Source organism: Setaria viridis, chromosome 5, assembly GCF_005286985.2.
Source record: "Setaria viridis chromosome 5, Setaria_viridis_v4.0, whole genome shotgun sequence".
NCBI lineage: Eukaryota > Viridiplantae > Streptophyta > Magnoliopsida > Poales > Poaceae > Setaria > Setaria viridis.
Genome location: NC_048267.2, coordinates 7318302 through 7344280, shown reverse-complemented (window position 1 = coordinate 7344280; position 25979 = coordinate 7318302). Strand labels below are relative to the sequence as shown.

The 25979-nt window shown below is 47.1% G+C and overlaps 2 protein-coding genes across 10 annotated transcripts; both read left to right on the top strand.

The window, feature by feature from the left end:
- The first annotated feature begins 295 nt into the window (after positions 1 to 295).
- LOC140222709 (LEAF RUST 10 DISEASE-RESISTANCE LOCUS RECEPTOR-LIKE PROTEIN KINASE-like 2.1) lies at positions 296 to 5358 on the top strand. Its single transcript, XM_072293576.1, has one exon. It carries the CDS (start codon positions 386 to 388, stop codon positions 1307 to 1309), a length of 924 nt encoding a protein of 307 aa, XP_072149677.1. The 5' UTR covers positions 296 to 385; the 3' UTR covers positions 1310 to 5358.
- A 150-nt stretch (positions 5359 to 5508) lies between these two features.
- Positions 5509 to 25819, top strand: LOC117857319 (LEAF RUST 10 DISEASE-RESISTANCE LOCUS RECEPTOR-LIKE PROTEIN KINASE-like 1.2). Of its 9 annotated transcripts, none has more exons than XM_034739925.2 (5): positions 15905 to 16621; positions 16682 to 17081; positions 23999 to 24034; positions 24189 to 24440; positions 24613 to 25819. In XM_034739925.2, exons 1-5 carry the CDS (start codon positions 16424 to 16426, stop codon positions 25548 to 25550), a joined length of 1824 nt encoding a protein of 607 aa, XP_034595816.1. In that variant the 5' UTR covers positions 15905 to 16423; the 3' UTR covers positions 25551 to 25819. The 9 variants fall into 9 exon arrangements, with proteins under 9 accessions (XP_072149676.1, XP_034595813.1, XP_034595811.1 ...); XM_034739926.2 differs by having other exon boundaries at positions 15907 to 16621; positions 16733 to 17081; XM_072293575.1 differs by lacking the exons at positions 15905 to 16621; positions 16682 to 17081 and adding an exon at positions 5509 to 6283.
- Positions 25820 to 25979: the final 160 nt, after the last annotated feature.

The window sequence follows — 25979 nt, the reverse complement described above, 5'->3', positions numbered from 1 at the left end:
TGTTCACACTTGTACAAGAGCACAACGAACTTCCCACGCTCCCGGGTTGTTGAGTTGACATCCAGATAACTCGAGTCTGTTTCAGAAAGTAGACAACATCTATTTTCAGTCTTCGAAAACATGACTTTTCTTTATACATGCAAAAGTTACTACTGTGATAAAGCAAACATTTCCCCCTGCGTTTCTGTTTCACCTGAATATTTCTATTTCACAACCACACAATAGTAACACTACCTTCACACATCTTGGATGAGCTCATGAGCCCGCATTCCGCGCTGCAAGGAATCACCGGCGTAATGTGGCATCGTGCGATTGCGCATGATCTCCGACTTGACCAGCTACTGAGCTAGGGGACCCAAAATTTCAGCACTCGTGCACAAGTGGGATGATGCCACTAGAACGCTCTCCTCTGCACGTCTTGCTCTTCATCTTCTCCAGCCTCGCCGCCACCGCCGCGGCGACGGAACGGATCCCGAACGCCACGACGCCGTCGCCGTGCCCGTCCTACCGGTGCGGCCACGCCGTGGACATCCGGTACCCGTTCTGGATCGACGGCGGCAACGCCTCCTCAGGGTCCCACTGCGGGTACCCGAGCCTGCGCCTGGAATGCCGCCGCGAGACGCCGGTGCTGCGGCTCCCGTCGGGGGACTACGCGGTCACCCACATCCTATACAGCGACCGCACCGTCTCCCTCTTCGACCTCGGCGTGTTCTCGCTCTCCAACACCTGCCCGCTCGTCGGCCGCAACCTGTCCCTCCCGTCGGATTCGCCGCTGTCGCTCACGGCCAGGGACGCCAACCTCACCTTCTTCGTGCACTGCTCCTTCGTGGGCATCCCGGCGCACCTCGTGGCGTGCCTCGAGGGCGACGGCAGGCACCACTCGTACGTGTTCCGCGACGGCGACGAGCTCACGCCGCACGGGTACGCGGGGCTGTGCCAGGACGTCATCGGCATGCCCGTGCTGCGGAGGTCCCTTCTCGGGGCAGGGGGCAGCAGCAGCCCGCTGGACGCCGTGGTGCCGGCGCTCAACATGGGGTTCGAGCTCAGCTGGAGGCCGGAGACGGAGGGGGAGTGCGGCCAATGCGAGAGGGCCGGCGGACTCTGCGGGCGCCGCCGTGGGTCGGAGCACGGGCCGTGGACCTTCGCGTGCTTCCGGGCTGCGGCGACACCTGCGTGGATTGCTCCAAAATCTCCAAGTGCGCATTCCTTCCTCCTTTTTTATTTGAGGAGATTATTTTGCTCTGTTGCGTTTCGTTTTTTTTTTTTTTTTTTGGAGAGGTGTTGCGTTTCGTTCTCCGGATTTCTTTGATTTTTGGTGCGCCAAGATTTTAGTGGGCTTAACAACTTGTAGCCCATTAGCCCATTCGTGCGTGGCCGAAACTGAATAGGTGATAATGGACCTAGGCATGTCAAAGCCCACTGTACCAACAAATTAGGCAAACTACAAAAGGACCAACAACAATGGGCCATAGCCCAAGTGGAAGCTAACCAGGTCAGCTATATATGGTCCGTAAGTTCAAACATATAATTATGGGACTATAAAAATCCACGTCTGATCCGACCCAACCTGACCACCGGGCCAGCTTTTTTAGGTCGGGTCGGGTTCGTTAGGTCCGACGGCCCATGATTGGGTCTCGTAATATACGACTTGTGGTGGGAACAAACATGGCTTATGATTCATGTGTGAGTACCTTGGTTGTTCGATTTCGTGGTCCAACTCCTAGTGCGTTATTTGTCAAGGGTTTCTAGGATTTTGAGATCGACATCTTTAGCGCTTATTCGGTTAACTCCCTCCCAATGAGGTTGGGGATCTCTACATCTTCCCCAGTCATCTTCTATCTCTACCAAATCACACATACCCGGGAGCGAATTGAGGCGGAAGGCCGGAGGCAAAGGTGGCAAGTAACGAGGTATGTTCTCTGTAGAATATGGTACAATTCATCAGTCAAGCCCAGCAAATCGAATAGGTGATAATGGATCTAGGCTTGTCAAAGCCCATTTGTACCTAATTAATAACGAGTTAGGCAAACTACAAAAGGTCCAACGACAATGGGCCATAGCCCATGTGGAAGCCAGTGATGCTTAACCGGGTCACTCCACTCGACCCGACCACTGGGCCTGATCATTTAGGTCGCGTCGGGTTCTATCGGGTTGGGCTGCCTATGATCAGGTCTAATGATATATGACTTATGGTGGAAACACACATGGCTTAAGATTCATGCGTAACTACATTGGTTGTCATTTAGCATTTATTTAGTTAATTCCCTCCCTTAAAGCCAGTCTCAATGCTGATGAGTGTTATGGAGATGAAACTCCTCTCACATCTAATGAAACTCTTCCTTCTCTCTCCTTATAATGGCCTTGCTAAGTTAGCAAAATCGCTGATGTGGCATACAATTTAATGTACATGAAAGCCTAAGAAGTTTGGGGCCTCCCCAATCATCTTCTATCTCTACCAAATCGAACATACCCTGAAGAGAATTAAGATGAAAGGCTGGAGGCAAAGGCAACAAGCAATGGCCTTGCTCATAAACCAAGCAGCTTGTTCCTCCTCCTCCTTTTTCCTCCCTCCCTTCCCTTCTTCCTCAAAAATTATGGAGGGGCTCAACGGGAGTCTCCGCTGTCTGAGAGGCGGTAGGAGGGCTTGAACCTCATCCGTCTCACCGCTAGATCCGCCCCTAGTAACAAGTAATCAAGTGCCTTTCTCCGTAGAGTATGGCATCCAATCAATTCATCAATCAAGCCCACCAGTACCTAGGCCATCTTGTTTCTCACCCCGAACCAGTCCTCTTCCCCATCTCCAATTATTTCTCTATGGTGCCTTCACCTCTCCTCATCGTTCTCCATTTCTAGCAGCTCATATCGCCAGATCTACCCCGCTACCACCCGAACCCTATGATAACTAACTTTAACCTTTGATGCCACCCCGCGCTACACGGCTGCACCATCTACCACCACCAAGCCGGTGGCACTCTGCCGCCTAAGCAGGCAGTCAGTCTCGGACTCACAGCATGCAGAGCCCCACCTCGTCGTCGTGGTCACTAGTCAGGTCAGCAGCCTCAACCTCGAGGCGCCGTGCATATGCTTTGGATGAAGGCGGAGTAGGTAACCATGGACATCACCCCAGAAGATCACTTGAGTCAGGCACGTCGACTGAGCTAGTTAGCCCTTGTTTAGTTCACCCCCAACTCCCAACTTTAGCACTATGCAAAAAGAAGATTCCCCATCACATGGAGTACTAAATATAGACGAAATTAAAAACTAATTGCACAGTTTTGTTGTACTTTGCGAGACGAATCTTTTGAGCCTAATTAGTCAATGTTTGGACAATAATTCACAAATACAAACGAAACGCTACAGTGCTGTAACAGTAATTTGGCACCTCCAAACTTTGGCAACTAAGGTCTGGCTCTCTCTCTCATTCGATGCGGACAGCTTCGGCTGGAACTAGGAAACCTGATGCCGGATCCTAACGGCCACATTCGTGATCCGTCTGCGTCTGCCGCCCACTCTGTGCATGCATGATGCATCTAGGCGCGGTAGGGGCACTGACGAACAGTAAAAGCCAGTACTACACGTCATAAAGCCGGTGTGAACGCACGCGCTCGATTCTGTTACTACTGCATGATCTTCCAAGCTCATTTAACAGAACCTGGAAAGCTCCGCTCCGAAATTTCGATCCAGCAGCATGCTTCGCCACTTGCATTGGCCAGTTGGTCCCTTTGCGTTCAGTGGAGTTGCCAGACGCGATGCGATGTGACCACAACCAGTGGCAGATGTAGTATTTTACTACAGGTATGTTGAAAAAAACCCTTATACAATTCTATAAAATCATTACAATTTGGTAAGCAAGGCACTAAATAATATGATAAGTCTTAATTTAAAAATTAAGTTAGAAACAATAACAAATCACAATATAAATAGTTCAAATGAAATACAAATAGTTCGAAATATAGCATACAAGAACCTTACAATTTTATTTACCCGCCGTTTTTTAATAACATAAATGTCTTGATCATCTTCATTCACTTAGAAGAAAATATCCCGCTCAATCAATGTGACTAGACAATCATCCAAAACACTATCACCTAGTTTATTCCTTGACTTTATTTTCACTATAACCAATGCAGAAAATAAAAGATCAGGACTTTTCCTAGATTATCAATACTGTCAAGATATACTTTTGGACAAAAAGAACATCGAAGCCGCATCAATTGACCCTAAAACAATTGTGCAAAGGGTCTCAAACCATAGCCCATGAATCTAAATCCAAAAATCTCTTCCAAGGAGTGACGCATTTGGTTTGGGACCTCACCTCAGGGGATCAGAGCCTACGCACGGTCTCTGGTCACTGAAATAGCTGACGATGGCGCGGACAGACAGGTCGGAGGCAGCAGTATGCACGAGCGTGGGATACAGCGGCAGCGTGACTGCATCCAGCGACAAGACGGCGCTGCTGCCCCTCGGCTCCTCCGCATCGTGCTCGCGCGAAGCCCTCCACTGTAACGGCTTCCACAGTCTCCTCCGCGGTGGCTCGGGGGGCAGTTCGCAGGGCCACTGGTGGCTGGGGCGGTGAGCGGCGGCTCCAACCGGACACCGGAGGTAGTACGCGGCATCAGGCGCGCTGGCCTTCGGGCATGTCACGGCCAAGGGGGAGGGGGCGGCGTCAACGCGGCTCCATCCCCTCCATGGATCTCGCCTTCGCCAATACAGCCTGGGTCTCAGGGTATACCGGGTGGGCCCGGCATACCTGTGGATCCGCCCCTGACGGCCTGACCACAACGACTTGAACATGCAATAAGCATCTGTGTCGTTGCGGGCGGCCCCCAGTGCAACCACGAGTTTTCTCATCCAAGATAATATGGTCTGAGACTTTTGAGCAACGACAACGCGCAACGCGTTCTGGTTATTCGCGCATTCTTACGTGCTCGGTCGTCATGTCTTCAAACGGGATGCGACGCACAAATGACTTTAGCGAGCAAGCGTCTTCCGATCTCGAGTCCTCATGCATCCAAGAGACAAGACGCGCTGCTTGTTCTGTTCCCGAAATTCTACGCGCTGACAAAGTGGTAACACGTACCGGAACGATCCACTTCACACTGTAATATTCTCCCTAACAATATCTGTCATCATCATCAGACTCTTCAGTCCCTAGTCATCAGCTTGGACTAGGCACGTTGTTTTAATCGGCGGGCGGTAGTTAAAAGACGAATTCCGAACCAGAGTCTTTACCAAACAGACCGACCAGTGGCTGGCAGGTGGGCCCCATTGCAGGGGGTCCCACGTGTATCCTGCTCAAAGCCCCTCCAATGCTCCAGCATCTCGGTCACCAGAACAGAGCAGTCAAACTCGGAGACGAGGACCGGTCCACACATTCAGCACCATCCTTCGCGCCTTCCTTCCGGCCCCATTAAATCGTCAGGCTCGCCTCATGAATCACCTTCTCTTCTTCTCCGTGTTCTTCCCAAACCGTCTCCTTGTCGACCTCCAGCAACCCCAAGCGTCTTCCCTTGTGTCTCGAAGATGCACGCGTGTCCTGTTCCAGCCGCTGCCCTGCTGGGCCCAGTCGTGCTACTGCTAGCTCTGCTTCCCAGTCCCGCCACCACTGCCGCCGCCCTGAACACGTCCAACCCCTGCGCGCCGGCGTTGTGCGGCGGCATCAACATCACCTTCCCGTTCTGGCTCGCCGGCAAGCATCCGCCGGAGTGCGGCTACAAGGCCTACCAGGTCACCTGCGACAAAGGCAATCTTACCCTCAAGAACTCTTACTGGACGTACCAACTCCTGGACATCTTCTACCAAAACAGCTCCTTCAGAGCCGACCTGTCTGGAGGCGTCTGCGACTCCCAGAATTTCGTCAACGCCTCCTCCGACCTCGGCCTCTCGCCGTTCAAGATTAGCCCCAAGAACCAGGAGCTGTTCTTCCTCTATGACTGCGAACTGCGGGGAAGACACGCACCTCGTTCTTGGACGCTCGTGAACTGTTCGTCGCCGGATGACCCACCGTGGGCGTTTGCCTTGCTTGGGAAGAATTACACGCCAGGTGGCACTGGGATGCCACCGCCGATGAATTGCAACGTGTCGACGATTCCGGTGCTGGGATACGAGGGAGCGACGGGGGCAGACTATCAACGGCTGCTGAAGGGTGGTTCTCTGCTCGAGTACACGGATGATGAGCCCTGCAAGGATTGCACGGATACCGGCGGCCGGTGCCGGGTTAATGTATCCGACGATGCGTTCGCGTGCTACTGCAACGACGGTGACGACGGCTGGTTTATTTGCGGTGAGTATGTTTATGCTTATGATTTAGAATTCATTCTGCTTCTTACTGTTTCCTTCATCTTACGTTGCCTCCATATTCGACTCGAACCAACGTGCTTAAGCCTAGTATATTAGCACAACACATGTCACTTGCCCATTATACAATGTCAATGGAATGCATTGGATGCATACTAGTAGCCATCATTCTATCGACATGGTAAACTCCATTTTCATTCTTTCTTCTCTATTAATACATACCAAGCAGAGTCCTGCTCCTGCAAGCTGTTTCGGAAAAAAGAAGAATTGGTAACATCCAAACTAGCAAAGGTGCTAACACTAAAAAATGTTAAAGAAAGAGAGAGAGAGAGAGAGAGAGAGAGAGAGAGAGAGAGAGAGAGAGAGAGATGACGATTATGCAAATGCATCCGCTGTACAAAAAATGTCAAGCCCCGTGTCCGTAGAACCATAGGTCTTTTCATGGAAATCTCCTAAGAAAGAAATCAGATGGATAAAATCTCATCCACTCAAGAAAAAATGAGTGCTGCAGAGTAACACCAACGTTAATTTGTGTTGCAGCGCATCATAGTAATCATTTTTTTTTTGAGGAAGTCATTGTAATCTTTTAATGGGTATAGTCAGATGTAATCCTAAAATCTAGGCCGAGCTGGGCCTCTGCTGCCGGCCCAGCCTTGGTGCTGGCCCATGCTCGCCCGGCATGGCCTGAATGCATTATGATATCCCACTTCTCATATGAATTATGATATCCCACTCCGGTCATCCATTCCTTCATTTGATTAATTAATGTAAAATATTTTTGGGACATATTTCTTCTTAACGAATTATTTATGGTACTCTAAGCCACAGAATGCTTAATCTCACATTCTCACCAGCTGTCTACTTCTACAGAGATCATGCTGATTGCTGTGTAACTAATAACTCTCAAAGGTTCGTTTAAAAAATCGTTTTAAAATAACTCTCAAAGATGCCATTGATCATATATTCAACAGCATAGAAACAAAGACATTTTTGACCGAGTAGCTTAAATGTTCATTATTTTGAACTTAGCATTCCTCCACGGCCGTTTCAGTATCTTGGCATTTTTACCACAGTAGGACTTCTCCTTTGTTTTCTGTCTGTTGCGTACTACCTGACTTCTTTTTTACTTCTGAAGTACTATTGGACCATACTCAATCAGTAACTATTATCTTCACATATTAAAAAAGATAATAAAAAAACATTTTTGATAGGAAATTAGGAACCTTTACATACCCGAACTGTAAGATCTTGACATCGACAACACGTACGTATTTGAGTTTTAGTTAATACATTTCAATGGCACATGTTCTATGGTGCTACTATTTTTTAATTGAAGATAGTACTTTAAAACACATTCCTCGCGGATTATACCGCACTAAAGTCAAGCTAAGAAAATTCTACTCCTACTAAACGGCACCGTAAGACATCTTCTTGTTGACTGCACCGTATCATGTGAATCCCTCGTAATCAACTGCCCAATGTCAGACAAATCGGCCCCTCGCTCCATCCGCTATCTACCTCAACGATCATCCATTCTCACAAGCTACACAGAATGCGATAAGAACCCGCAAGCGTCCATAATCCTTTCGGCATTTAATTTGCTCCGATATCATAATGCACGCCGCCGCCGTGCTAGCACTGCTTGTCCTCCTGCCTCTGCTCGCCGCCGCGCTGGACGCTGACTGCGCGCCGGCGTCGTGCGGGAACCTGTCCATCAGGTACCCGTTCTGGCTGAGCGGCCGGCAGCCATCCTACTGCGGCTACCCGTCCTTCGGCGTCGCGTGCGACCGGACCGGCGCGCCGCCGCTCCTGAACGAGTCCTACCTCCGCGTGCTCGACATCAACTACAGCAACAGCAACGTCGTGACCTTCCACACGAACCTCGCCGGCGACCCCACCGGCTGCCGGGGCGCCACCAAGTTCAACGTGTCCGCCATCCTCGCGCTGTCGCTGCTCACCATCAGCCGCGCCAACCGGGAGCTCTTCCTCTGCGGCAACTGCTCGCGGCGGCCTCCCGCGGAGTGGCTTCCGATGAACTGCGCGGGCTCCGCCGGCGCCCCGTGGTTCGTGTACATGAGCCACGAGCCCGGGGAGGCTGATCAGGAGATTTCGTCGGCGGGGTGCCACTGCACGGCGATGCCGGTGATGCCGGGGTCGGAGCTGAGGGCGCCGGGAGACTACGCGGGGCTCGTCAGGCGCGGGTTCCTCCTGGAGTGGAAGGTGCCCGGGGATTGTGCGGCGTGCGACGCGAGCGGAGGGGAGTGCCGGTTCGACGCCGACAAGAATGCGTTCAGGTGCCTCTGCCCCGACGGCAGCAGAAGGCCGGCGACGTGCGCGCGCGGTGAGTTACTGATCCCACGATTCCGTACGAACCCTATATTCTTTTAATTTTATCATGCGTATAAACACTATAACTAGAATTGCATTGAAGGGGATAGTGTTAGCCGCCATTGATGGGACGAATAAACTTTAGAAGATGACTAGATGATTGAAGACTGATGCCGAAGAATTGAGCGAACGATAGCTGGAAGCAGCCGATAGAAATTAGTCTGAGAAATGCTGGAACCGGAATAACATACTGTGCCGTGTTGCACCATTTTGACCAGCAATGTCAGCGCGCCAGTGCTGATGCAAGAAAGATACATTTCAACTCTCGAAATATTTACCCAGTAGCCATTTATCAAATCGTTAGTCATTTCCAAGGGGAAGAAAATAGAAATGCATTAATTTGGGATGGATTTTCATTTTCCTTTAGTACGAAAATCCTGTCACAAATTGACAATGCATCCGTAGAAAAGTCAAATCAAAGAAACGGACTGGTCTAATATTCAGACATCTGTCCATCTTCATGTCTGATCCCTTCTGTTTGACAATCTGATCTCTCTCCAAAGTCGAATTGTTCTCCTGCACTCTTTGCTCCATCTCTTTTAGTTTCTTCTATCATGCACTTCTCCCTCCAATCTCGCTCACTGATTGGTGATTGGCACATTAAAATACCTAACAACTAACACAGTACTATATGGTAGATATAAATATGTTTAGTTGTGTCATTTGGATCATTCAAAGCCTACTTTTATTATTGGAGCTTGGAGGAATCAGATAATTAGATTGACTTAGCAATTGCAAAACAAACCTGTTAAGGTACTACTGGCATCTTTCAAGTGAAATTTTAAACTCATCCCTCACATTCTTTTGGTGTTATATGTTTTTTTGTTGGTGTGCTATTTTATCTTAATAGCACTAATGGGAGGCTCCACATTAATCATTACAAGAACACTAGGAAAAATATAAATTCTAAAAATTTCAACAAAAAAAACCAGATCAGTCCGACAGTCTCTAATCACCGTAGTAATTGAATTTATTTTTTCTAAAAATTTACCACCACCATTGTTATAAAAATAGTTTAAAGTAACCCTCTGAATCTATACATAAATTACCCACCTATATCATTATAAAAAAATAACTTAAAGAACCCCTAACCTTCATCCAGTTACCCACATATAGTATTAACAAAATAACCTAAAAATAATACCCTCTAAAATTTACATATAAATCACCCACATGGGAGTATGCTCTTACTAAAATTAACAGAAAATAAATACCTAAATCTGAATCTAAATTACCTATATTTAATAAAAATCCTAAAGTATACCACTATATTATTCTATGTTACCTATTTCCGTCATTACTAGTATTAAAAATACTAACTTAAGATATATATGTTGCGGAGGAAGGGACGGGAGTATCGATTTCCATGTTCATAATATAGCTCAAACTAAGCGTTCAATTAAACTTAAACACATATCAAATATGCAATGCTAAATAAAAAATATAATATAGATGGAAAAGTGTATAGACTGATTACTAATTAAAGTATATCACAACAGGATAGAGATAAATACTCATATTGTGTGACAATATTAAAAAAAATAAGAGAGCGTAAGGTAAACGACTTTTTTATGAAGTGCATCACAATAGTCTTAAGCCTATCACAACATGATTTTTAGCTAAGGGTCCTAATTTTTTTTAATAAATTCCTAACATAATGTCTACTAAAACTATTAGCTCGTGCAAGGGCATGAGTTGATGGATAAAGATTTAGTAACCCTCTAACCTAAGATAAAGGTTTTAAATTTGAGAGCGATTGTTTGATAGGCTAAGGAAAAGCTGGATGAAACATCCAGCTACATCCTGATCTTCGGTATTGAAACAGCGGTGCTTCTTGCCCCGATGGTGCTAATCCATCGCTTTGCCTTGCCAACGTGTTTGAAGCTCCAGCGCCAGCTCCATCATTTGAGCAAGCATTTTAGGGGGTGTTTGGATACGAGGTACTAAATTTTAGGAGGGGTCACATCAGATGTTCGGACACTAATTAGGAGGACTAAATATGAACTAATTATAAAACTAACTGCAGAACCCCTACACTAATTCGCGAGACGAATCTATTAAACCTAATTAATCCATCATTAGCAAATGGTTACTGTAGCACCACATTGTCAAATCATGGACTAATTAGGCTTAATAGATTCGTCTCGCAAATTAGACTTCATCCGTGTAATTAGTTTTATAATTAGATTATATTTAATACTTCTAATCAGAATCTAAACATCCGATGTGATATAACTATGACCTCGCGTCCAAACAGGTCAGTGAACTCGCGTCCAAACAGGTCAGTGAACTGACAGGACAACACTGAATTTCCTGCTCTTGCAGTCCTGCTGATTAAAATAAAGTCCAAGAAACCGGATAGACTATTCAGACAAGTTAAATGTCAATATTGCTTCTTCCCGTTGGACCTCCGCCTCCCTTGCACACATCCCCATTCCCCAATCCCCTCCATTCCGCAGCCTCCTAGCTCCTATACTGATCGAAAAACAAGCTTGATGCATCCGGCCCTGGTCCTCTTCCCGCTGGCCGCCTCCTTGCTCCTCCTCCAAGACCATGCAAGCGCCGACTGCGAGCCGGCGACATGCGGGAACCTCACTCTCAGATACCCATTCTGGTTGGGCAGCGGCAACCAGACCTCATCACCCTGCGGCCACCCGTCCTTCGAGATCTGGTGCAGCGACGACCACCGCCGGAGCGTAGCCTCACTGAAGGGCTCCTCCATCCACGTCCTCTCCATCGATTACGCCAACTACTCCTTCGTCGCCTCCCACACCAGGGTCGCCGCCGCCGACGGCGTGTGCCGCACCGACTTCAACATGTCGGTCAGCATCGCGCTCAGCCCGTTCACCATTAGCCCCCGGAACCGCGCCCTGTGCTTCCTCTACAACTGCACCGGCGGCGCGGCCCCGATCGGGCCCGACGAGTACGTGAACGCCACCTCCAGCTGCCGTGCCCCCATCTACGCGTACCTCGGCGGGGCCTACTACTGGGACAAGCCGCCGGCGATCGCGTCGGACGGGTGCACGTACACGTACATCCCAGTGCTGGGGAGGGAGGCGGAGACCATGACGGCGGCCAACTACAGCCGGCTCCTGAAGGACGGATTCGTCCTGAAGTGGGAGGCGGCAGGGATCGGCGACTGCGCCGCCTGCAACGCGAGGGGCGGGAAGTGCCGGTACGACAACGCCACCGCGGCGTTCCGGTGCCTCTGCCCCGACGGCAGGCGCGCGGCGGGGTCGACATGCTCCGGTGAGTTGTCACTCTCCCACTTCCCTCCGTACACGTGCAGTAGTCAGCGTGTGTGGACGCCGGCGGGCGACCCGGCGCATGCCGCTTTCAGCTGCAAGACTTTCTTGGTCCATTGCATCATGCGGATTGCGGCGTGGCGAAGGCGCAGCGGCGCTGGCGCATGCATTGGCGTCGCGGTAGTGCTGCCCATGGGGTTGGATCCTCGTAGGCCCCATGGAGATTTTGCACGCAGCTCTCGCTCTCAGTAACCTTGGCTAGTTTCCCTCGATCCACCGGTAGAATGGCCCGCGGCAGCTGGAGTGATGTCGTCTTCCCTGGTAAACGCGTGTGCGGTCAATGTCGTCTTCCCTGCCGGGTGCTCGCCGCGGCGCGGAGCAACAGGGGAGGGGGCCTGCCGCTGCCGGTCGTCGCTTTCGCCTGCCATTAGCTTCTCCACGTGCTCTTTCGCGCATGATATGATCGTTCCCGTTAGTGCGCTGGCACATCAACGGTAGGGTATATCATCACTTGCCTCAAGCTTCAGCTTGATCCATATCTTTATTGCTATTAGTAGGTTGCCGTTAGCATTGCTGACTTGCTGTCTTTGCTGAAGTGTCCATTTGTGGCAAGTGGGTGCACTAAGTGCGTAAGGCTAGGGTCACAAGTGGCCACCAAAGCTGCACTTCTGATTTTCTAGTCAAAACAATAAGGGGCACTTTTTATGGACAAGTATCTCAAGTAGGTTTACATGATAGTCTTTGGATCTCAGCCCAAATTACAGGCAAATATTGTCTTGTAGTGTTTGATTTATAAATATGAACAAAAAAATCCAAATTGTTATAGGCTTTGTTCATAAGCTTAGAGCTTGGAGCTTTGCCGTAGAAAAGCAGCATCAATAACCATTTAGATGGAATGCATAAGAAAAACACATGACTTTGAGGTGAGAGAAGAAATTAAAATTTTAGTGTGACATTGAGCCTCATGGTAGAATCCCTACAAAATTCCAATGGAATACAACAATTTATAAGAAAATTCTAGGATACATAGGAGCCCGTTATTTGGTTACACATATTACTATCATGTCAACAGAATTTGTATATATCAATTCGATCTTGACCTAAAACTTTAAATTGAATGAAAAAAATTCATATGTTTCAATTGTAGAGATACATGACTTCCGACTAGTAAAAACAGTTTCAACTATCAAATACCAACTTTCAGTGGAACCTTGATCAGAAATTCCAATCAAAGAATTCAGATTTTGACTTCCAATATTCATACATTCAAAAAGGCCAAAATATGCTATGAGTCTTGACACCCACTTCAAACTATCAAATTCTTACTTTAAAGTGTTCGACAATTGCCATGAAGGATATACTACTATAAAAAAGGAGAAAGGGAATTCAACTCAAAGAGAAAGCTTTTGATACAAAATGTTACCTAACATATAGGGCAGGGCCCCACTATGGTTATCTTTACAAAAAAGTTATACTACTTTACTGTTATGCGTGCAGCTATATATACTCTCTTCTCTCACCAAAACTTAAAATGAACTTACGTATACCTCGACCTTGACCTCAACTTTTAAGAAGAGAATTCAAATGTTTGAACTAGGGTGATCGATGACTTCGAACTAGGCAAAAACAACTTTCAACTAGCATGCCAACTTTCAATGGAGCCTTGAATGGAACTTTCAATCATAGAACTCAGATTTTGACCCTTCCACTTAATTTCAACAATTGAAACTAGCAAAAGTATGTTTTAAAGTATCCGCATCTAAAACAAAATTTCAAGTTCTAACTTCAAAGTGTTTGACTCAACAATTTCCAAGCACAATACTATGAAAAAGAGAAAAGGGGATTCAACTCAAAGAAGGAAAAAACATCGTACTTATATAAAAAAAAGATGCTTGGTCTTTTCACGTATTTCCTCCGTTCCAAAATGTAAGTCGTTTTGGCTTTTTGAGATTCATAGATTTTGCTATGTATCTAGACATAATGTATATCTAGATGCATAGTAAAATCTATGAACCTAGAAAAATCAAAGCGATCTACAATTTGGAACGAAGGGAGTAACTAAAGGCACAGCCCCACTAGAGGTCACTAGTGGTGACACGGCTGCCAACAACATGTGTAAAACACACACACCCAGACACCCAATGCAACTTAGGATACCGAATAAAGTTGTGGGCAAGGTGAGTGGATATGGAACGTGCATTGTTTTCCTTCATATTAGCACTCTATTTATAGGAATGCTTGCATTTCTCTTAGAATAATTCAAGCTTAAATGCCTTTTTGGAGTCAAGTAGTAAACTTTGATTGAAAATAGCAAAAGTAATAATAGGATTGTTGCACTCCCCAACCTTGTATGGCATTTTCACTAATCTAAGATTGCATACAATTTTAAAGTTTTTGCGTTTTGTTTTGCGCAAGTAAGGATTTCATGCAAATATTAGAACTATTATTTTGGCTGACAGTGACTAAGATTCCACTAGATATTTTCCTAGCACGAGTTTGTTCGAAACTATCCAGGGAGAAAAGCAGTTGCTAGCTTTGCCCACGGATTCCGGTCCTATGAAATCGACCGGAACACATTCGTTTAAAAATAGAAGATACCATGTGATTTAAATTTGTTTTGTGGCAAACACACCTAAATCAACCGTGCAAAAATCAGTGGCAACTGAGTCCCGTAAAAAACACTTCAGATTGTGTTGTTAGTATACATACTTTCGTAGCTTTTGCCAACAGAGTCAGGTTGAAACTACAAGTCAAGATCTAGCGTGTGTCGTGCTCCGCGGCGACCACCCTTCAAAGTCCGCTGCTGGTCCCTGTAGGAATAGCCTCTAGCGGCTTCCGTGTGTACAAACAGTTGTTGCCGTTCGCTAACACCAGTCCACGGTTTGACAAAAAGTGAGAGGACCTTTGCCCGGAGCTGATCACGAGGCCTGCCGCGCATCCGGTCACGTCGGTGGCTCGCGACAGTCGTCGCTTTGACCCGTCCGTCGGGCACCTCGGAATTCCCGGGCTCGGCGGATGATGCCGGCCCGAATGCCCAGTCAAAGGTTTCGGCCGCTACCGTCTAGTGTCCACACACAGGACGCCCGGACTCACCTTCACCATTTCTTTTTGATAATAGTCAAGCCACTAGTGCCTGTCTTCGTCCCAGAACTGAGCTAGAGCTACCACCCTCTACTGCCATCGTCGAAACCTTTCCGTCTGCTCCCATGGCTCCGTCGTCCTTGCTGCTCTTCCTCGTCTCGGCGGTGCCAGTGATGCTTGCGGCCGGAGAAGAGCACTGCCCGACCGTGCCAGTGGCATGCGGCAAAGTCAACATCACCTTCCCGTTCGCGATCGTCCCGGATGAGGCCACGGATACCAGCTGCGGTTTGATTGGGTTCCAGGTTCGTTGCTCGAACAACAACCCGTACCTCGGCTACAATAATCGGCTCTACGGCCACCAGTTCCAGATCCTCGACATCTTCTACAACAACGCCTCCTTGCTCCTTGCCGATGTCCACAAGCTCCAAGACTTCAATAACTCTGCTTCGGAAAAATGCCATGCCCCGACGAACAACAGCTCCAACAAACTCGGCCTTCCCTTCTCGATCAGCCCTATTAACCAGAACCTGATCTTCTACAACTGCACGAAGCCACTGTCGGAGGAGGAGAGGTGGAGCCGCGGGCTGGTGGAGACGACCTGCGGGAACAGGACGTTCGTTCGCGTCGCCGGGCGTTCCGACGGCTCGGGAAGCTACGGCAGCTACTTTTTGGAGGGCTGCAGCTCTACCGTCGTGCCGGTGCTTGCGAGGTATGGCCATGCGAACGCGAGCAACTACAAGGAGCTCATCAGCGATGGCTTCCTCTTGACATGGGAGGCGCCACTGAAGTCAGGTATATTTCACTCTTCCAACTAATACATCACTTTGTCCTATAGAAGAACCTTGGAACAGCCAGACATTTCCTAGCACTCCCCTAGAACGAGCCTAATCAGCGTAAGGCGTAGAGACTCCAGAGTACGGACCTGGCGACCCAACCCACTGATTTGATAAGGGCGTAGCGAAACGCATGTCGTCGTCCCCAACCGCGGTAGGCGTGTTCGCCGCCGCCACTCTGCCGTCCGGCGTACGTCCGCCAACACACCAGTCAATGAGATATTAACACCGGAACAAATAGATACAGAAAGGAAAACAAAGAAAGAGACAAAAAAAAAGAGGACCAATCAGACGGTTGGAGGGACCACGACCAGTCAAACCGCTCGTCACCGTCCTTTCTCCCCTCACCTCATATCCGCTCCGCCCCCCAGTCCGTTCCACTCCTTGTTCTCCTCCCTCACCGTCACCGAACTCCAAACCATTCCACTGCCACCCCATCCACAATCCGATACGCATCCGCTCCTGCTACTCCTGCTCCTGCTCACTTCCTTCCTCATCCGGGCGGCGGCGGCCAGCGTGGAGAAGTCGTCAGGCTGCTGGCCGAAGGCTACTGCCATCGTCGAACCTTCACGTGCTCCCATGGCTTCGGCCTTGTTGGTCTTCCTCGCCTCGTCGGTGTGGGTGGCCTTCTCGGCACCACTGATGCCTGCTGCAGCAGCAGATAGGCAAGGCAGAGAGCACTGCCCGTCCCAGCTATGCGGCAACGTGAACATCTCCTTCCCGTTTGGGCTCGTTCCGGAGGAGGACGCCGTGACGCACTGCTATGCACTGTTCCAGGTTCGTTGCCGTAACAACACCCCATACCTCGGACACTATCAGACCGAGTTCTTCATGCAGATCCTCAGCATCTTTTACGACAACGCCTCCTTGTTCATCGCCGAGACCCAGGATCACAATGACTCTAGACACCTGGAACTAGGCTGCTACATCCCGACAGGCAACGTCACCTCCAAGTTCGGTCGTCTGTTCTCGATCAGCCCCCTCAATCAGAATCTCATCTTCTACAATTGCATCAAGCCGCTGCCGCCATCCGTGGGGCTTGCAGAGACGATGTGCCGCAACAACACGTATGTTCGCGTCGCTGCCGAGCGTTATGATGGTCATGGCAGCTACTTCTTGGAGGGCTGCAACTCTTCCGTCAAGCCGGTGCTTGGAAGGTCTGTGAAGATCGACGCTGGCAACTACGAGGAACTCATGAGGGACGGCTTCCTCGTGACATGGCAGTGGCCACCGTCAGGTAACCTCACGTGCTCTTGTTAGACGACTACTGGGTATGGATCAGCGCGACCCAAAACCATCGATCAATTTATTTATCCACTGATTTGATAAGGACGTAACCAAATGCCTGTCATCGTCCCCAACCGCGGTAGGCGTCAATGAAATGTTTAAAGTTTTATTAATGGAACGAAATGTTAAAATCAAAGAACTGGAATAACGAAATTCAGATAGACAAAGGGAAAACAACAAAAGTGACTAATCAAATGATTGGAGGCGTGGACTACCCTAGGGATTTTCTGCTCGGTACTCGTCTTTAAAGTGTATGCTTCGATAATTTCCATGTAGATGCTATAAAAAAAAGGAAAAGGGAATTCAATTTAAAAAATTAAGAAAAGGTATAAAAGGTTATATAGTTCACCTAACATTTAGGCCACAGCCTCACTAGGTGGCAAGCAATGAAGGGGATAATAATTTTCATTTGAGTATCCAAAGAGCTAGAAAGATCTAAACCACAAACAATGTTAATTATACCTTCCTTATATACAAATTTGAATGTTGATAAGTAGATTTACTTAAGTTTTTTTTGAGTGTGTGGGGGGGGGGCATGTGTCTCCCTTTGTTGCCATATTGCCTCCCTCTAGATCCATAGAAAAGATATTAGAATGAAAGATGTCCAACAAGATTGCTGGCAAGTTGGTTAGTGGGCACGAGATATGATAGAGACTACACTTAGAATCTTCCAATCTTCCCGTGATAAATAGATTTACCTAACTATTATTTTTTTAAGGGGGCATGTCCCTCCCTTTGTTGCCATATTGCTTCCATTTATATATGTCTCCTTCTACGTCCACAAAAGAGATATTAAGATGAAGGATGGCCAATGAAATTGCAAAGTTGATTAGTGGCCACGAGCTACGGATAGAGACGGCACGCCCTTTGGGAATGTCCATCTAAACTCCCTTTTTCCGGAGAAATACTTAACTCTTCTTGAAGCTAGAAATTAGTGTTACAAATCTTTAGCCTAACATGCTAATTTTACTAGTATGGAGTGGTTCTAAACATATTATTTATAGTTTTAGCCTTTTTATCGTGAGAAAGGATTTCATTGAAATATTATAAGTATTGCTTTGGTTGATAGTGATCAAGATTCTTGCATATATTTTTCTCATGTTTGCATTAGCTAGAGGTTATAAAGCTGCTAGAAAAAAAGGTCTAGCGAGTCCAAACAACCCAACTCATAGATAGCTTATAGCCCAATTTTCATATATCAATTACCCAGCTTATGAAAAACTCACTACTGTCAAACTATTCTTCGATCCTCAATAAAAATCTCATGACAAATTAGACCCGGGACTAGTGCTACATCAGTCCCGGGTCTAAATTTCGTAGCCCGTGGGGAGCCCTTAATTTAGTCCCGGTCTGTAACAACAACCCGGACTAGGATAACCTTTATTCTCGGTTGATGTTACAAATTGGGACTAAAGGGTTCCCCGTGGGTGACTACAAAATGAAAGCATCACCTACTCAACTATATGTTTTGTGTAGATGAGATGGTAATGAAACTACACGCAAGGCAAGAGGTCGCGGGTTCGAATCCCATGCACCACGTACACGCATATTTCACGTGAAAAAATCACGTGACTTGTGACTTTAGAATAATTTTTTGACACATAACTGAAATAACCGGGATTAAAGTTAGGACCTTTAGTCCCGATTGATTTATCCCGGTTGGGAAAAGTGGGATTAAAGGGGGTTTCTCAACCAGGATTAAAACAATTTTCCAGTAGTGACTATAAGCTGGTTTTCCCCTAGCTATTGTAGCTTATACTCCCTCCATTCTCTTTTGATAGGGATATTTCACCTTGACACAATGACTAAGAAAAACAACTCTACATATCATCTAATAAATGCAAACAAACTTTTTTCACTAGTTCTCCAATGGTTGCTGCGATGACTCCTCCTCGTTGTTGATGCAATTTTTTTGCCACGGCCCATATTGTTAACAACTAGGACTATCATTTGTGAAAATATGAATTTTGGAAATATGCCTATCAAAAGCCTTGCAACTATATTCATGTCTATCGAACAAAAAAGTTATGGCTACCGAGCACAGGTTTCAGTGCAAGAAAATGGATAGAGAACAAATCTGCTGAAACGAGAAGATACAAACACTCTTTTTTTGTGTGTTCTTGATGATTTCAAACTCCAGCAAACTACAGCTGTAAACTCAGGAGAAAATGTCTAAATTTACTGATACGACTTCCTTAAAAATCCTTGGGTTGGCACCTATACACACTTCCATTGCTTTAGCCAACATATTTATGTTGAAATTTTGAGTCAAACTGTGGCTAGTATAACTTTTACAAACGTAAAACGTGTTGACCACCTGGAAAATTCACCAGTCTCCGTTTACCATCTAGCTGTTTACATGTGCACTGTTGTTGCCGTTGGGCAATATTACCAGTCAATTGTTTTAACAAAAAGAGTAGTGGGAGAATACGGTGCGGTTGTTGGCCGACAGGACAGGAGCGTGCCTTAGCCGGACCATATGGATGAGGATGAGGGCGCGCGTTCTGGCCTGTTCACATCGATGGTTCACGAGTCACGACAGTCGTCGCTTTGCCCCGGCACTCCGGAAATCCCTGTGCGAGATTGTTGATGGCCCGATTGCCCAGTCAAAGGTTCCGGCTAGTACATAGGACATGCTCAATCATAGGCTGCTCGCAATTCTCTTGCGCCTTTTCTCACACAACCCCAGCACGGCAGCACCCCTTTCTTCTTCACTGGAACTGTCGAAGCTTCGCTGTTCTTCTCTCTTGGAGTTCGTCGAAACCTTGCTCAGTTGCCAGGCTCTGATGGCTCCCAGCTTCGCCTCCCCCGTCTGGGCGGTGTGGTCGTTGATACTGATGCTGGCAGCATCAGCGACGGCGGCACCGGCCAACGTGCAAGGAGGAGATTGCTCGGCCAATATAAGATGCGGCAATCTGAACATCTCCAAGCCATTCGGGATCGTTCCAGATCAAGCAACGGAGCCCAACTGTGGTTCGCTTGGTTTCCAGGTCATTTGCAAGAACCACACTCCGTACCTCGGGTACTACCGCCCGAACATTCCTGACTACTTCCAGCTCCAGATCCTGGACATCTTCTACGGCAACGGATCCTTGCTTGTCGCAGATATGGAGAAGCTTGAGGACTTGAGAAACCTGACCCATGAAGACTGCCAACAATACAGATTCCCTACAGCTAACACCTCATCGAAGATAGCTCTCCCGTTCTCGATCGACCCCATCGTCAATCAGAACCTCATCCTCTACAACTGCACCAAGCCGCCGGCGCCGGCAGCGGCAGCGGCCGAGGGGCTTGCGGAGAGGAGTTGCGGAAACAACACGCTTTATGCTCGCGTCGGAGACGAGCGGGGCAACTCCAGCAGCGATGACTCTATGGAGGGCTGCACTGCCATCTTCGTGCCGGTGCGTGGGGGATATGGCAAGGCGAGCGCGAGCAACTACGCGCAACTCCTCAGCGACGGCTTCCTCCTGACATGGCAGCTGCCACCGCCACCGTTGGAGCTGCCACCGCCACACCCACCGTTGCAACCGCGAGCGGGTAAGTTCACTTTTTTAAACGAATAAAATCCGATTAGTAGGATGATGCTTTCGCTTTGGCCTATAAAAACTAAGCAGCCGAAAGTCTAGTTCTAGGATTCCTCTGTTCTCTCAAACAAGAGCTACATCAGGATAGCAGGGAGCCAGAGACCATGTAGTACGGACTACGGACCTGGCAACCCAAACCACCAATCAGCTTATTTATTATCCACGCTGATGATTTGATAAAGGCGTAAGCCGGCCGTCGTCCCCAACTGCGGTAGGCGTGTTCGCCGCCGCCACTTGCCGTCCGGTAGTCGGCAACACAAAAGTCAATGAGATGTTAAAACTTAAATAAACAAATTCAGAGAGACGGAGGCGTGGACCACGACCGGTCGCCACCGTCCTTTCTAGTTTCTCCCCTCCTCATCTCAAATCGGTCCCCGTCCCGCTATCCGTTGCGTGCTCGCATTCCTCAGTTCCGTTCGCTGACCCAACTCCTAAATCCAAAGCCCAAACCACTCCGCCATTGGCCACCCCTTATGCCTCCGCTCCTCCTGCTGTTGGTCGCTTCCTTCCTCCTCCCGCCGCCGGCGGCCAGCGCGGGCACGGCACAGCCGTCAAGCTGCTGGCCGAAGACATGCGGGGGCCTGAACATCACCTACCCGTTCTGGCTGGAGGAGCGCGACCGGCCGCCGTGCGGGCCACCGGCATTCCAGCTCAGGTGCAACAGCAGCGGCGCGTTCATGGTCAAATCCATCTACCAGGCGTATCGGGTGGTCAGCATCTTCGCCGAGAACCAATCCTTACATGTGGTGGACATCAACCTCCCACTCGACACCGGCTGCCCAGCGCCAATGTTCAACGTCTCGCTCGTCCCCCGGCCGCTCGCCTTCAGCAAAGCCAACAAAGAGCTGCTCTTCATCGGCAAGTGCACGGCGGGGTCTCAACCGGAGGATTCGACTGGGTTTCACAGCCTACCTTGCGACAGGTCTTCCTTCGTCCGGCTCGGCGACGGGCGGAATTTCTCAAGAAGCCACATCCAGGGCGGCATCCCGCCGGGCTGCTTCTTCGCTTTCGTGCCGATTCTTGAGGTTCCCAAAGGGAACGGCGACGAGTACGTCGTCAGCTTGAAGAAGGGTTTTCTCCTGGAGTGGACAACGGTGCCGGGGCATTGCCCGGAGTGCATGGAAAGCGGCGGGGAATGCGTGTACGGCGACACCGGGTTGAACTTCGCGTGCAAATGCTCCGGCACCTTGCTCCCTGAGAAGTGCGGTGAGTTCAGGATATTAAAAACACACTGCGATTTTTTGTTTGTTTGGGAAAGAGAAAATTAGTCATTAGTGTACCTACTAATCTGGAAGTAGAAGTAAAATCGGCCGACGCTAAATGCAAAGAGATGGTAAAAATTACACATACAAGAAGGGGGTTTTCATAGGGATGCTTTACTTCTAGTAGTCAATTACCAGTAGTTCTTAGATCATGCATTTCAAGCGGTAATCGGATTCAATGATTCTGTAGTGCCCATTTGGGTGTCAAATATGGTCCTGCAGTCGCTATCGTAATAATTGAATAACAACAGGTCGTCTTCATTGCTGTTTAGCATGACACTGCTACAGCGAATATAAAATGTTGATTGGAAAAAAGATCGTTCCGTTTGAATATGTGGCTCGTCTGCTTCAACTGCAAATTATTTTTTGGCTGATTAGTGAAGTTATTCCGTTGATGGGGACATTGAGGCCCACTGTATTATAGTCAAACACATTGGTTGAAGTGTTCAACTACACTATTCGATAAAGATGCCGTACCAATGGCTCTTATCCCTATTTTCTTCTCGTGATAGCTGACTAGAGAAAATTGTTTTAGTATTTGCCAACCAATGCACTATATTTTCTAAGGAACAATTGAAGCTGTCTGTTGCGGGATCAGGCTTCTAAAATTGAATCAGACGCTCCAGTGAATTTAAGGCCTGAATTTAAAGGGGAGAAATCATAGCCAGATCATATTATTCTCCAACCTAAAGAGCTGCAGAAGAGTGGCGTGTACCCCGGTATTGCTAACAATTATTGTGACTAGCTCACCGATAAATTTCTCTTTCCTCCTTCTCCAAAGGAAGAAATAAACAAAATGGTTAGTCAGCCTGGCTTGTATACAACTACTTGATCGATTTGATGTTCAAAAGATTCATGCTGTTATTTATTTTTATTCTCATGTTTGAATATTTCCTCGTTGCATCATATGGCTCCTGCATGCCTTCTATGGAGCACGACATGTATGTCCATTTTCTTCCACCAGGACTTCTTTTTCTGGCTCCTATTCAGAGTTTGTTTGTATAAGGATTTGTTTACATTCTAGCTATCAACTTCTAAGCGATATTTTTCTAGCTCTTACCATCAAAAGATGCGCATACCTAACTGTATCCTTGGCTCTATGGAGTGAACGAGTAGGAATCGTTATCTAGTTAAACCAAGACCTTGACTTAACTGGCCAATCACATTCTTGTTGCTCTTGTCAGGTCAGAAATTTTACATGTTGTCGCTCATATTAAGTTTTCTGCCAGTTGCTGGTGAAAATATATATGGTTTGGGCCATCAAATATGACAATGGAATTTTATTACTCTATGGACAAAGTCAAAGTCAATGGTAATAAACCAATGAAAATGCAAAAGAATTTCATCAGACAGAGCACTGAGTTATTGTTATTCGACCTTTCTAAGTAGATAATTTAATCTGCCCCTATCAAGATTGATATTTCTAATAAGATATTTTACTTTTGACTTAATGATACTCAGTGGTTCTCCTTGTTACCGTACCACAACCTTAACTGAGAATCTGAAATCCTTGTGCTGTCATTTTCAACTTTACACCTTCAACCTATTACTGTGACCATATATATCTAGATGGCTAGACACTCCAGTAAGATTTAAGTCGTAATGTAGCCATGCTCTTCAGCATTTTCATATGTTTTCTGGAGACCACAGTAATGTGCAAGGCGGATGATCGACCATGGTATACCGTAGGTGGCAAATGGCTGGACTACACCATATGTATTATTTGATAGTACATCTATGTCATACAGACTGATGTGCTCATGCCACACAGAGATGCAAAATAGTAATTAATCACTGGGCATCAAATGATGAAAATCATCTTCATGTTTAGTCATAAATTCTTCTTTTTCCTTTTCTTTTAGGCTTTCTTCTGCCTATATACACTGTCAAGTCTTATCTGCAGTTACAAAAGTAGTTCAGCTATAGACTAAAGAGGGCAAAGTTTTCATGTCAGACTAACTTAAACTGCACAATTTTACAATTGAAATGACAAGCTATTCACAGTGACTGTTCTTATGCAGGAGGAAGCAATAGGAAGATAATGATAGTCAGTATCAGTGAGTATCAACTCTCAACCTTCATTGCTTATCTATTATACTTGATCTATTTTCCTGCTCTACCGAAACTTTGTAGCATCATATGTTTTCAGCATCTCTTTGATTAATTAGTTATCGCATATTGCTAACACCGTTACACTGTTATGGTGGGCAGCCTGTGGAACAGTTGGTGGTATATTGGCAGTAGGGATCCTCATTTTTGTCTGGCACAAGCGCAAGAGGAGGAAACAAGTTGGAGCTCCAAATGGCTTCATGCGTAGTGAATCCTCTATGCAATCATACAGCAAAGACCTTGAGTTGGGTGGTTCTCTCCATATTTTCACTTATGAGGAACTTGAAGAAGCTACTGATGGATTTAGTGACTCGAGGGAACTTGGTGATGGTGGTTTCGGAACTGTTTACAAAGGTGAGGAAATATGTTTGCTGAAATCTGTTGATCTTAACTCTGGAGTCTGCATCTCATCATTTCTGCATTAACATGTGAAACTGCAAATGATTGGAGCTACATGCGGTATTCTTTGATAAACATCTTGATCCTTTTGACTTTGCAATGACAAGGTGTCCTTTTTATGCTTAAGGCAAACTCCGGGATGGAAGAGTAGTCGCAGTTAAGCGCCTTTACAAGAACAACTACAAACGGGTTGAGCAATTCATAAATGAGGTAGACATCTTGTCCCGCCTCCTCCACCAGAATCTAGTCATCCTATATGGGTGCACATCTCGTAGCAGCCGTGACCTTATGCTCGTGTACGAGTACATCCCTAATGGGACCGTTGCAGACCATCTTCATGGACCACGTGCATCAGAACGGGGCCTGACATGGCCTGTAAGGATGAACATTGCCATAGAAACAGCTGAAGCACTTGCATACCTCCATGCAGTTGAAATCATACACCGTGATGTTAAGACCAACAACATATTGCTGGACAACAGCTTCCATGTCAAAGTTGCTGACTTCGGGTTGTCACGTCTGTACCCTCTTGAAGTCACCCATGTCTCAACTGTCCCACAGGGCACACCAGGCTATGTCGACCCGGTGTACCACCAGTGCTACAAGCTAACTGATAAAAGCGACGTGTACAGCTTCGGAGTTGTGTTGGTAGAGCTCATATCCTCTAAACCAGCTGTTGACATGGGCAGGAGCCACAGCGAGATTAACTTGGCCAACATGGCTCTCAACAGAATTCAGAATCACGAAGTTGAGCAACTGGTTGACCCCGAGCTCGGTTACGAGACTGATGATGAAACAAAGAGAATGGTAGATCTCGTCGCCGAGTTGGCTTTTCAGTGCTTGCAGTTAGAAAGAGAGTTGAGACCGTCGATCAAGCAGGTAGTGGAGGCCCTGAATTGTATCAAGAATGGGGATTCCCCAGAAAAAAGGATGGATTTGAAGTCGTCTCCTAAGGAAGATTCACACTTGCTGAAGAATAGCGTACAGTATTCGCCTGACTCCGTAATCCACAAATTCCATAGTCAATCGACTACCCACTCGGTAGCATCAAATGCTAGTGGATGAGGTTGAGATTCCTTGTATGTGCTGATCCTGATGAAGAAATAAAGCCCTTTCGGATGAGTTGTATATAATATAGAGATTTGCTAATGAGCTGATTCATATGGGTAAATTTTTCTGCGTTTTTTTTTGTTGACTGATATAGAATCATGATGTACGAAGACTCTTTCAACTATGAGCTTGCCACAAATTCAAACATTAGGCAACTACTAGAAGCTGTATAAGGGTAATATGGAATATCTTTCATGTTGAGAAACAAGGGTGAGTTAAGATGATGAACTGAGCAACACCATAGAATACCTACTAATTGGCTGATGGACATGTTTAGATTTGTTTTGTCCCGGTGCATTGTAGACTGTGTCTGTTAACAGTCGCTTGCATTTTGTATTTTGAAGATTTCAGGATATATTGACGTTCAAGTGACATTTGGTTGTA

Bases quoted from the DNA above. Each gene is read 5' to 3' on its own strand.
- LOC117857319 (XM_034739918.2), top strand. From the start codon at position 19,765: ATGCTCAATCATAGGCTGCTCGCAATTCTCTTGCGCCTTTTCTCACAC. The intron at 20,669-23,998 runs GTAAGTTCACTT...GTTCTTATGCAG, and splicing joins ACCGTTGCAACCGCGAGCGG to GAGGAAGCAATAGGAAGATA. The intron at 24,441-24,612 runs GTGAGGAAATAT...TTTATGCTTAAG, and splicing joins TTTCGGAACTGTTTACAAAG to GCAAACTCCGGGATGGAAGA.
- LOC140222709 (XM_072293576.1), top strand. From the start codon at position 386: ATGATGCCACTAGAACGCTCTCCTCTGCACGTCTTGCTCTTCATCTTC.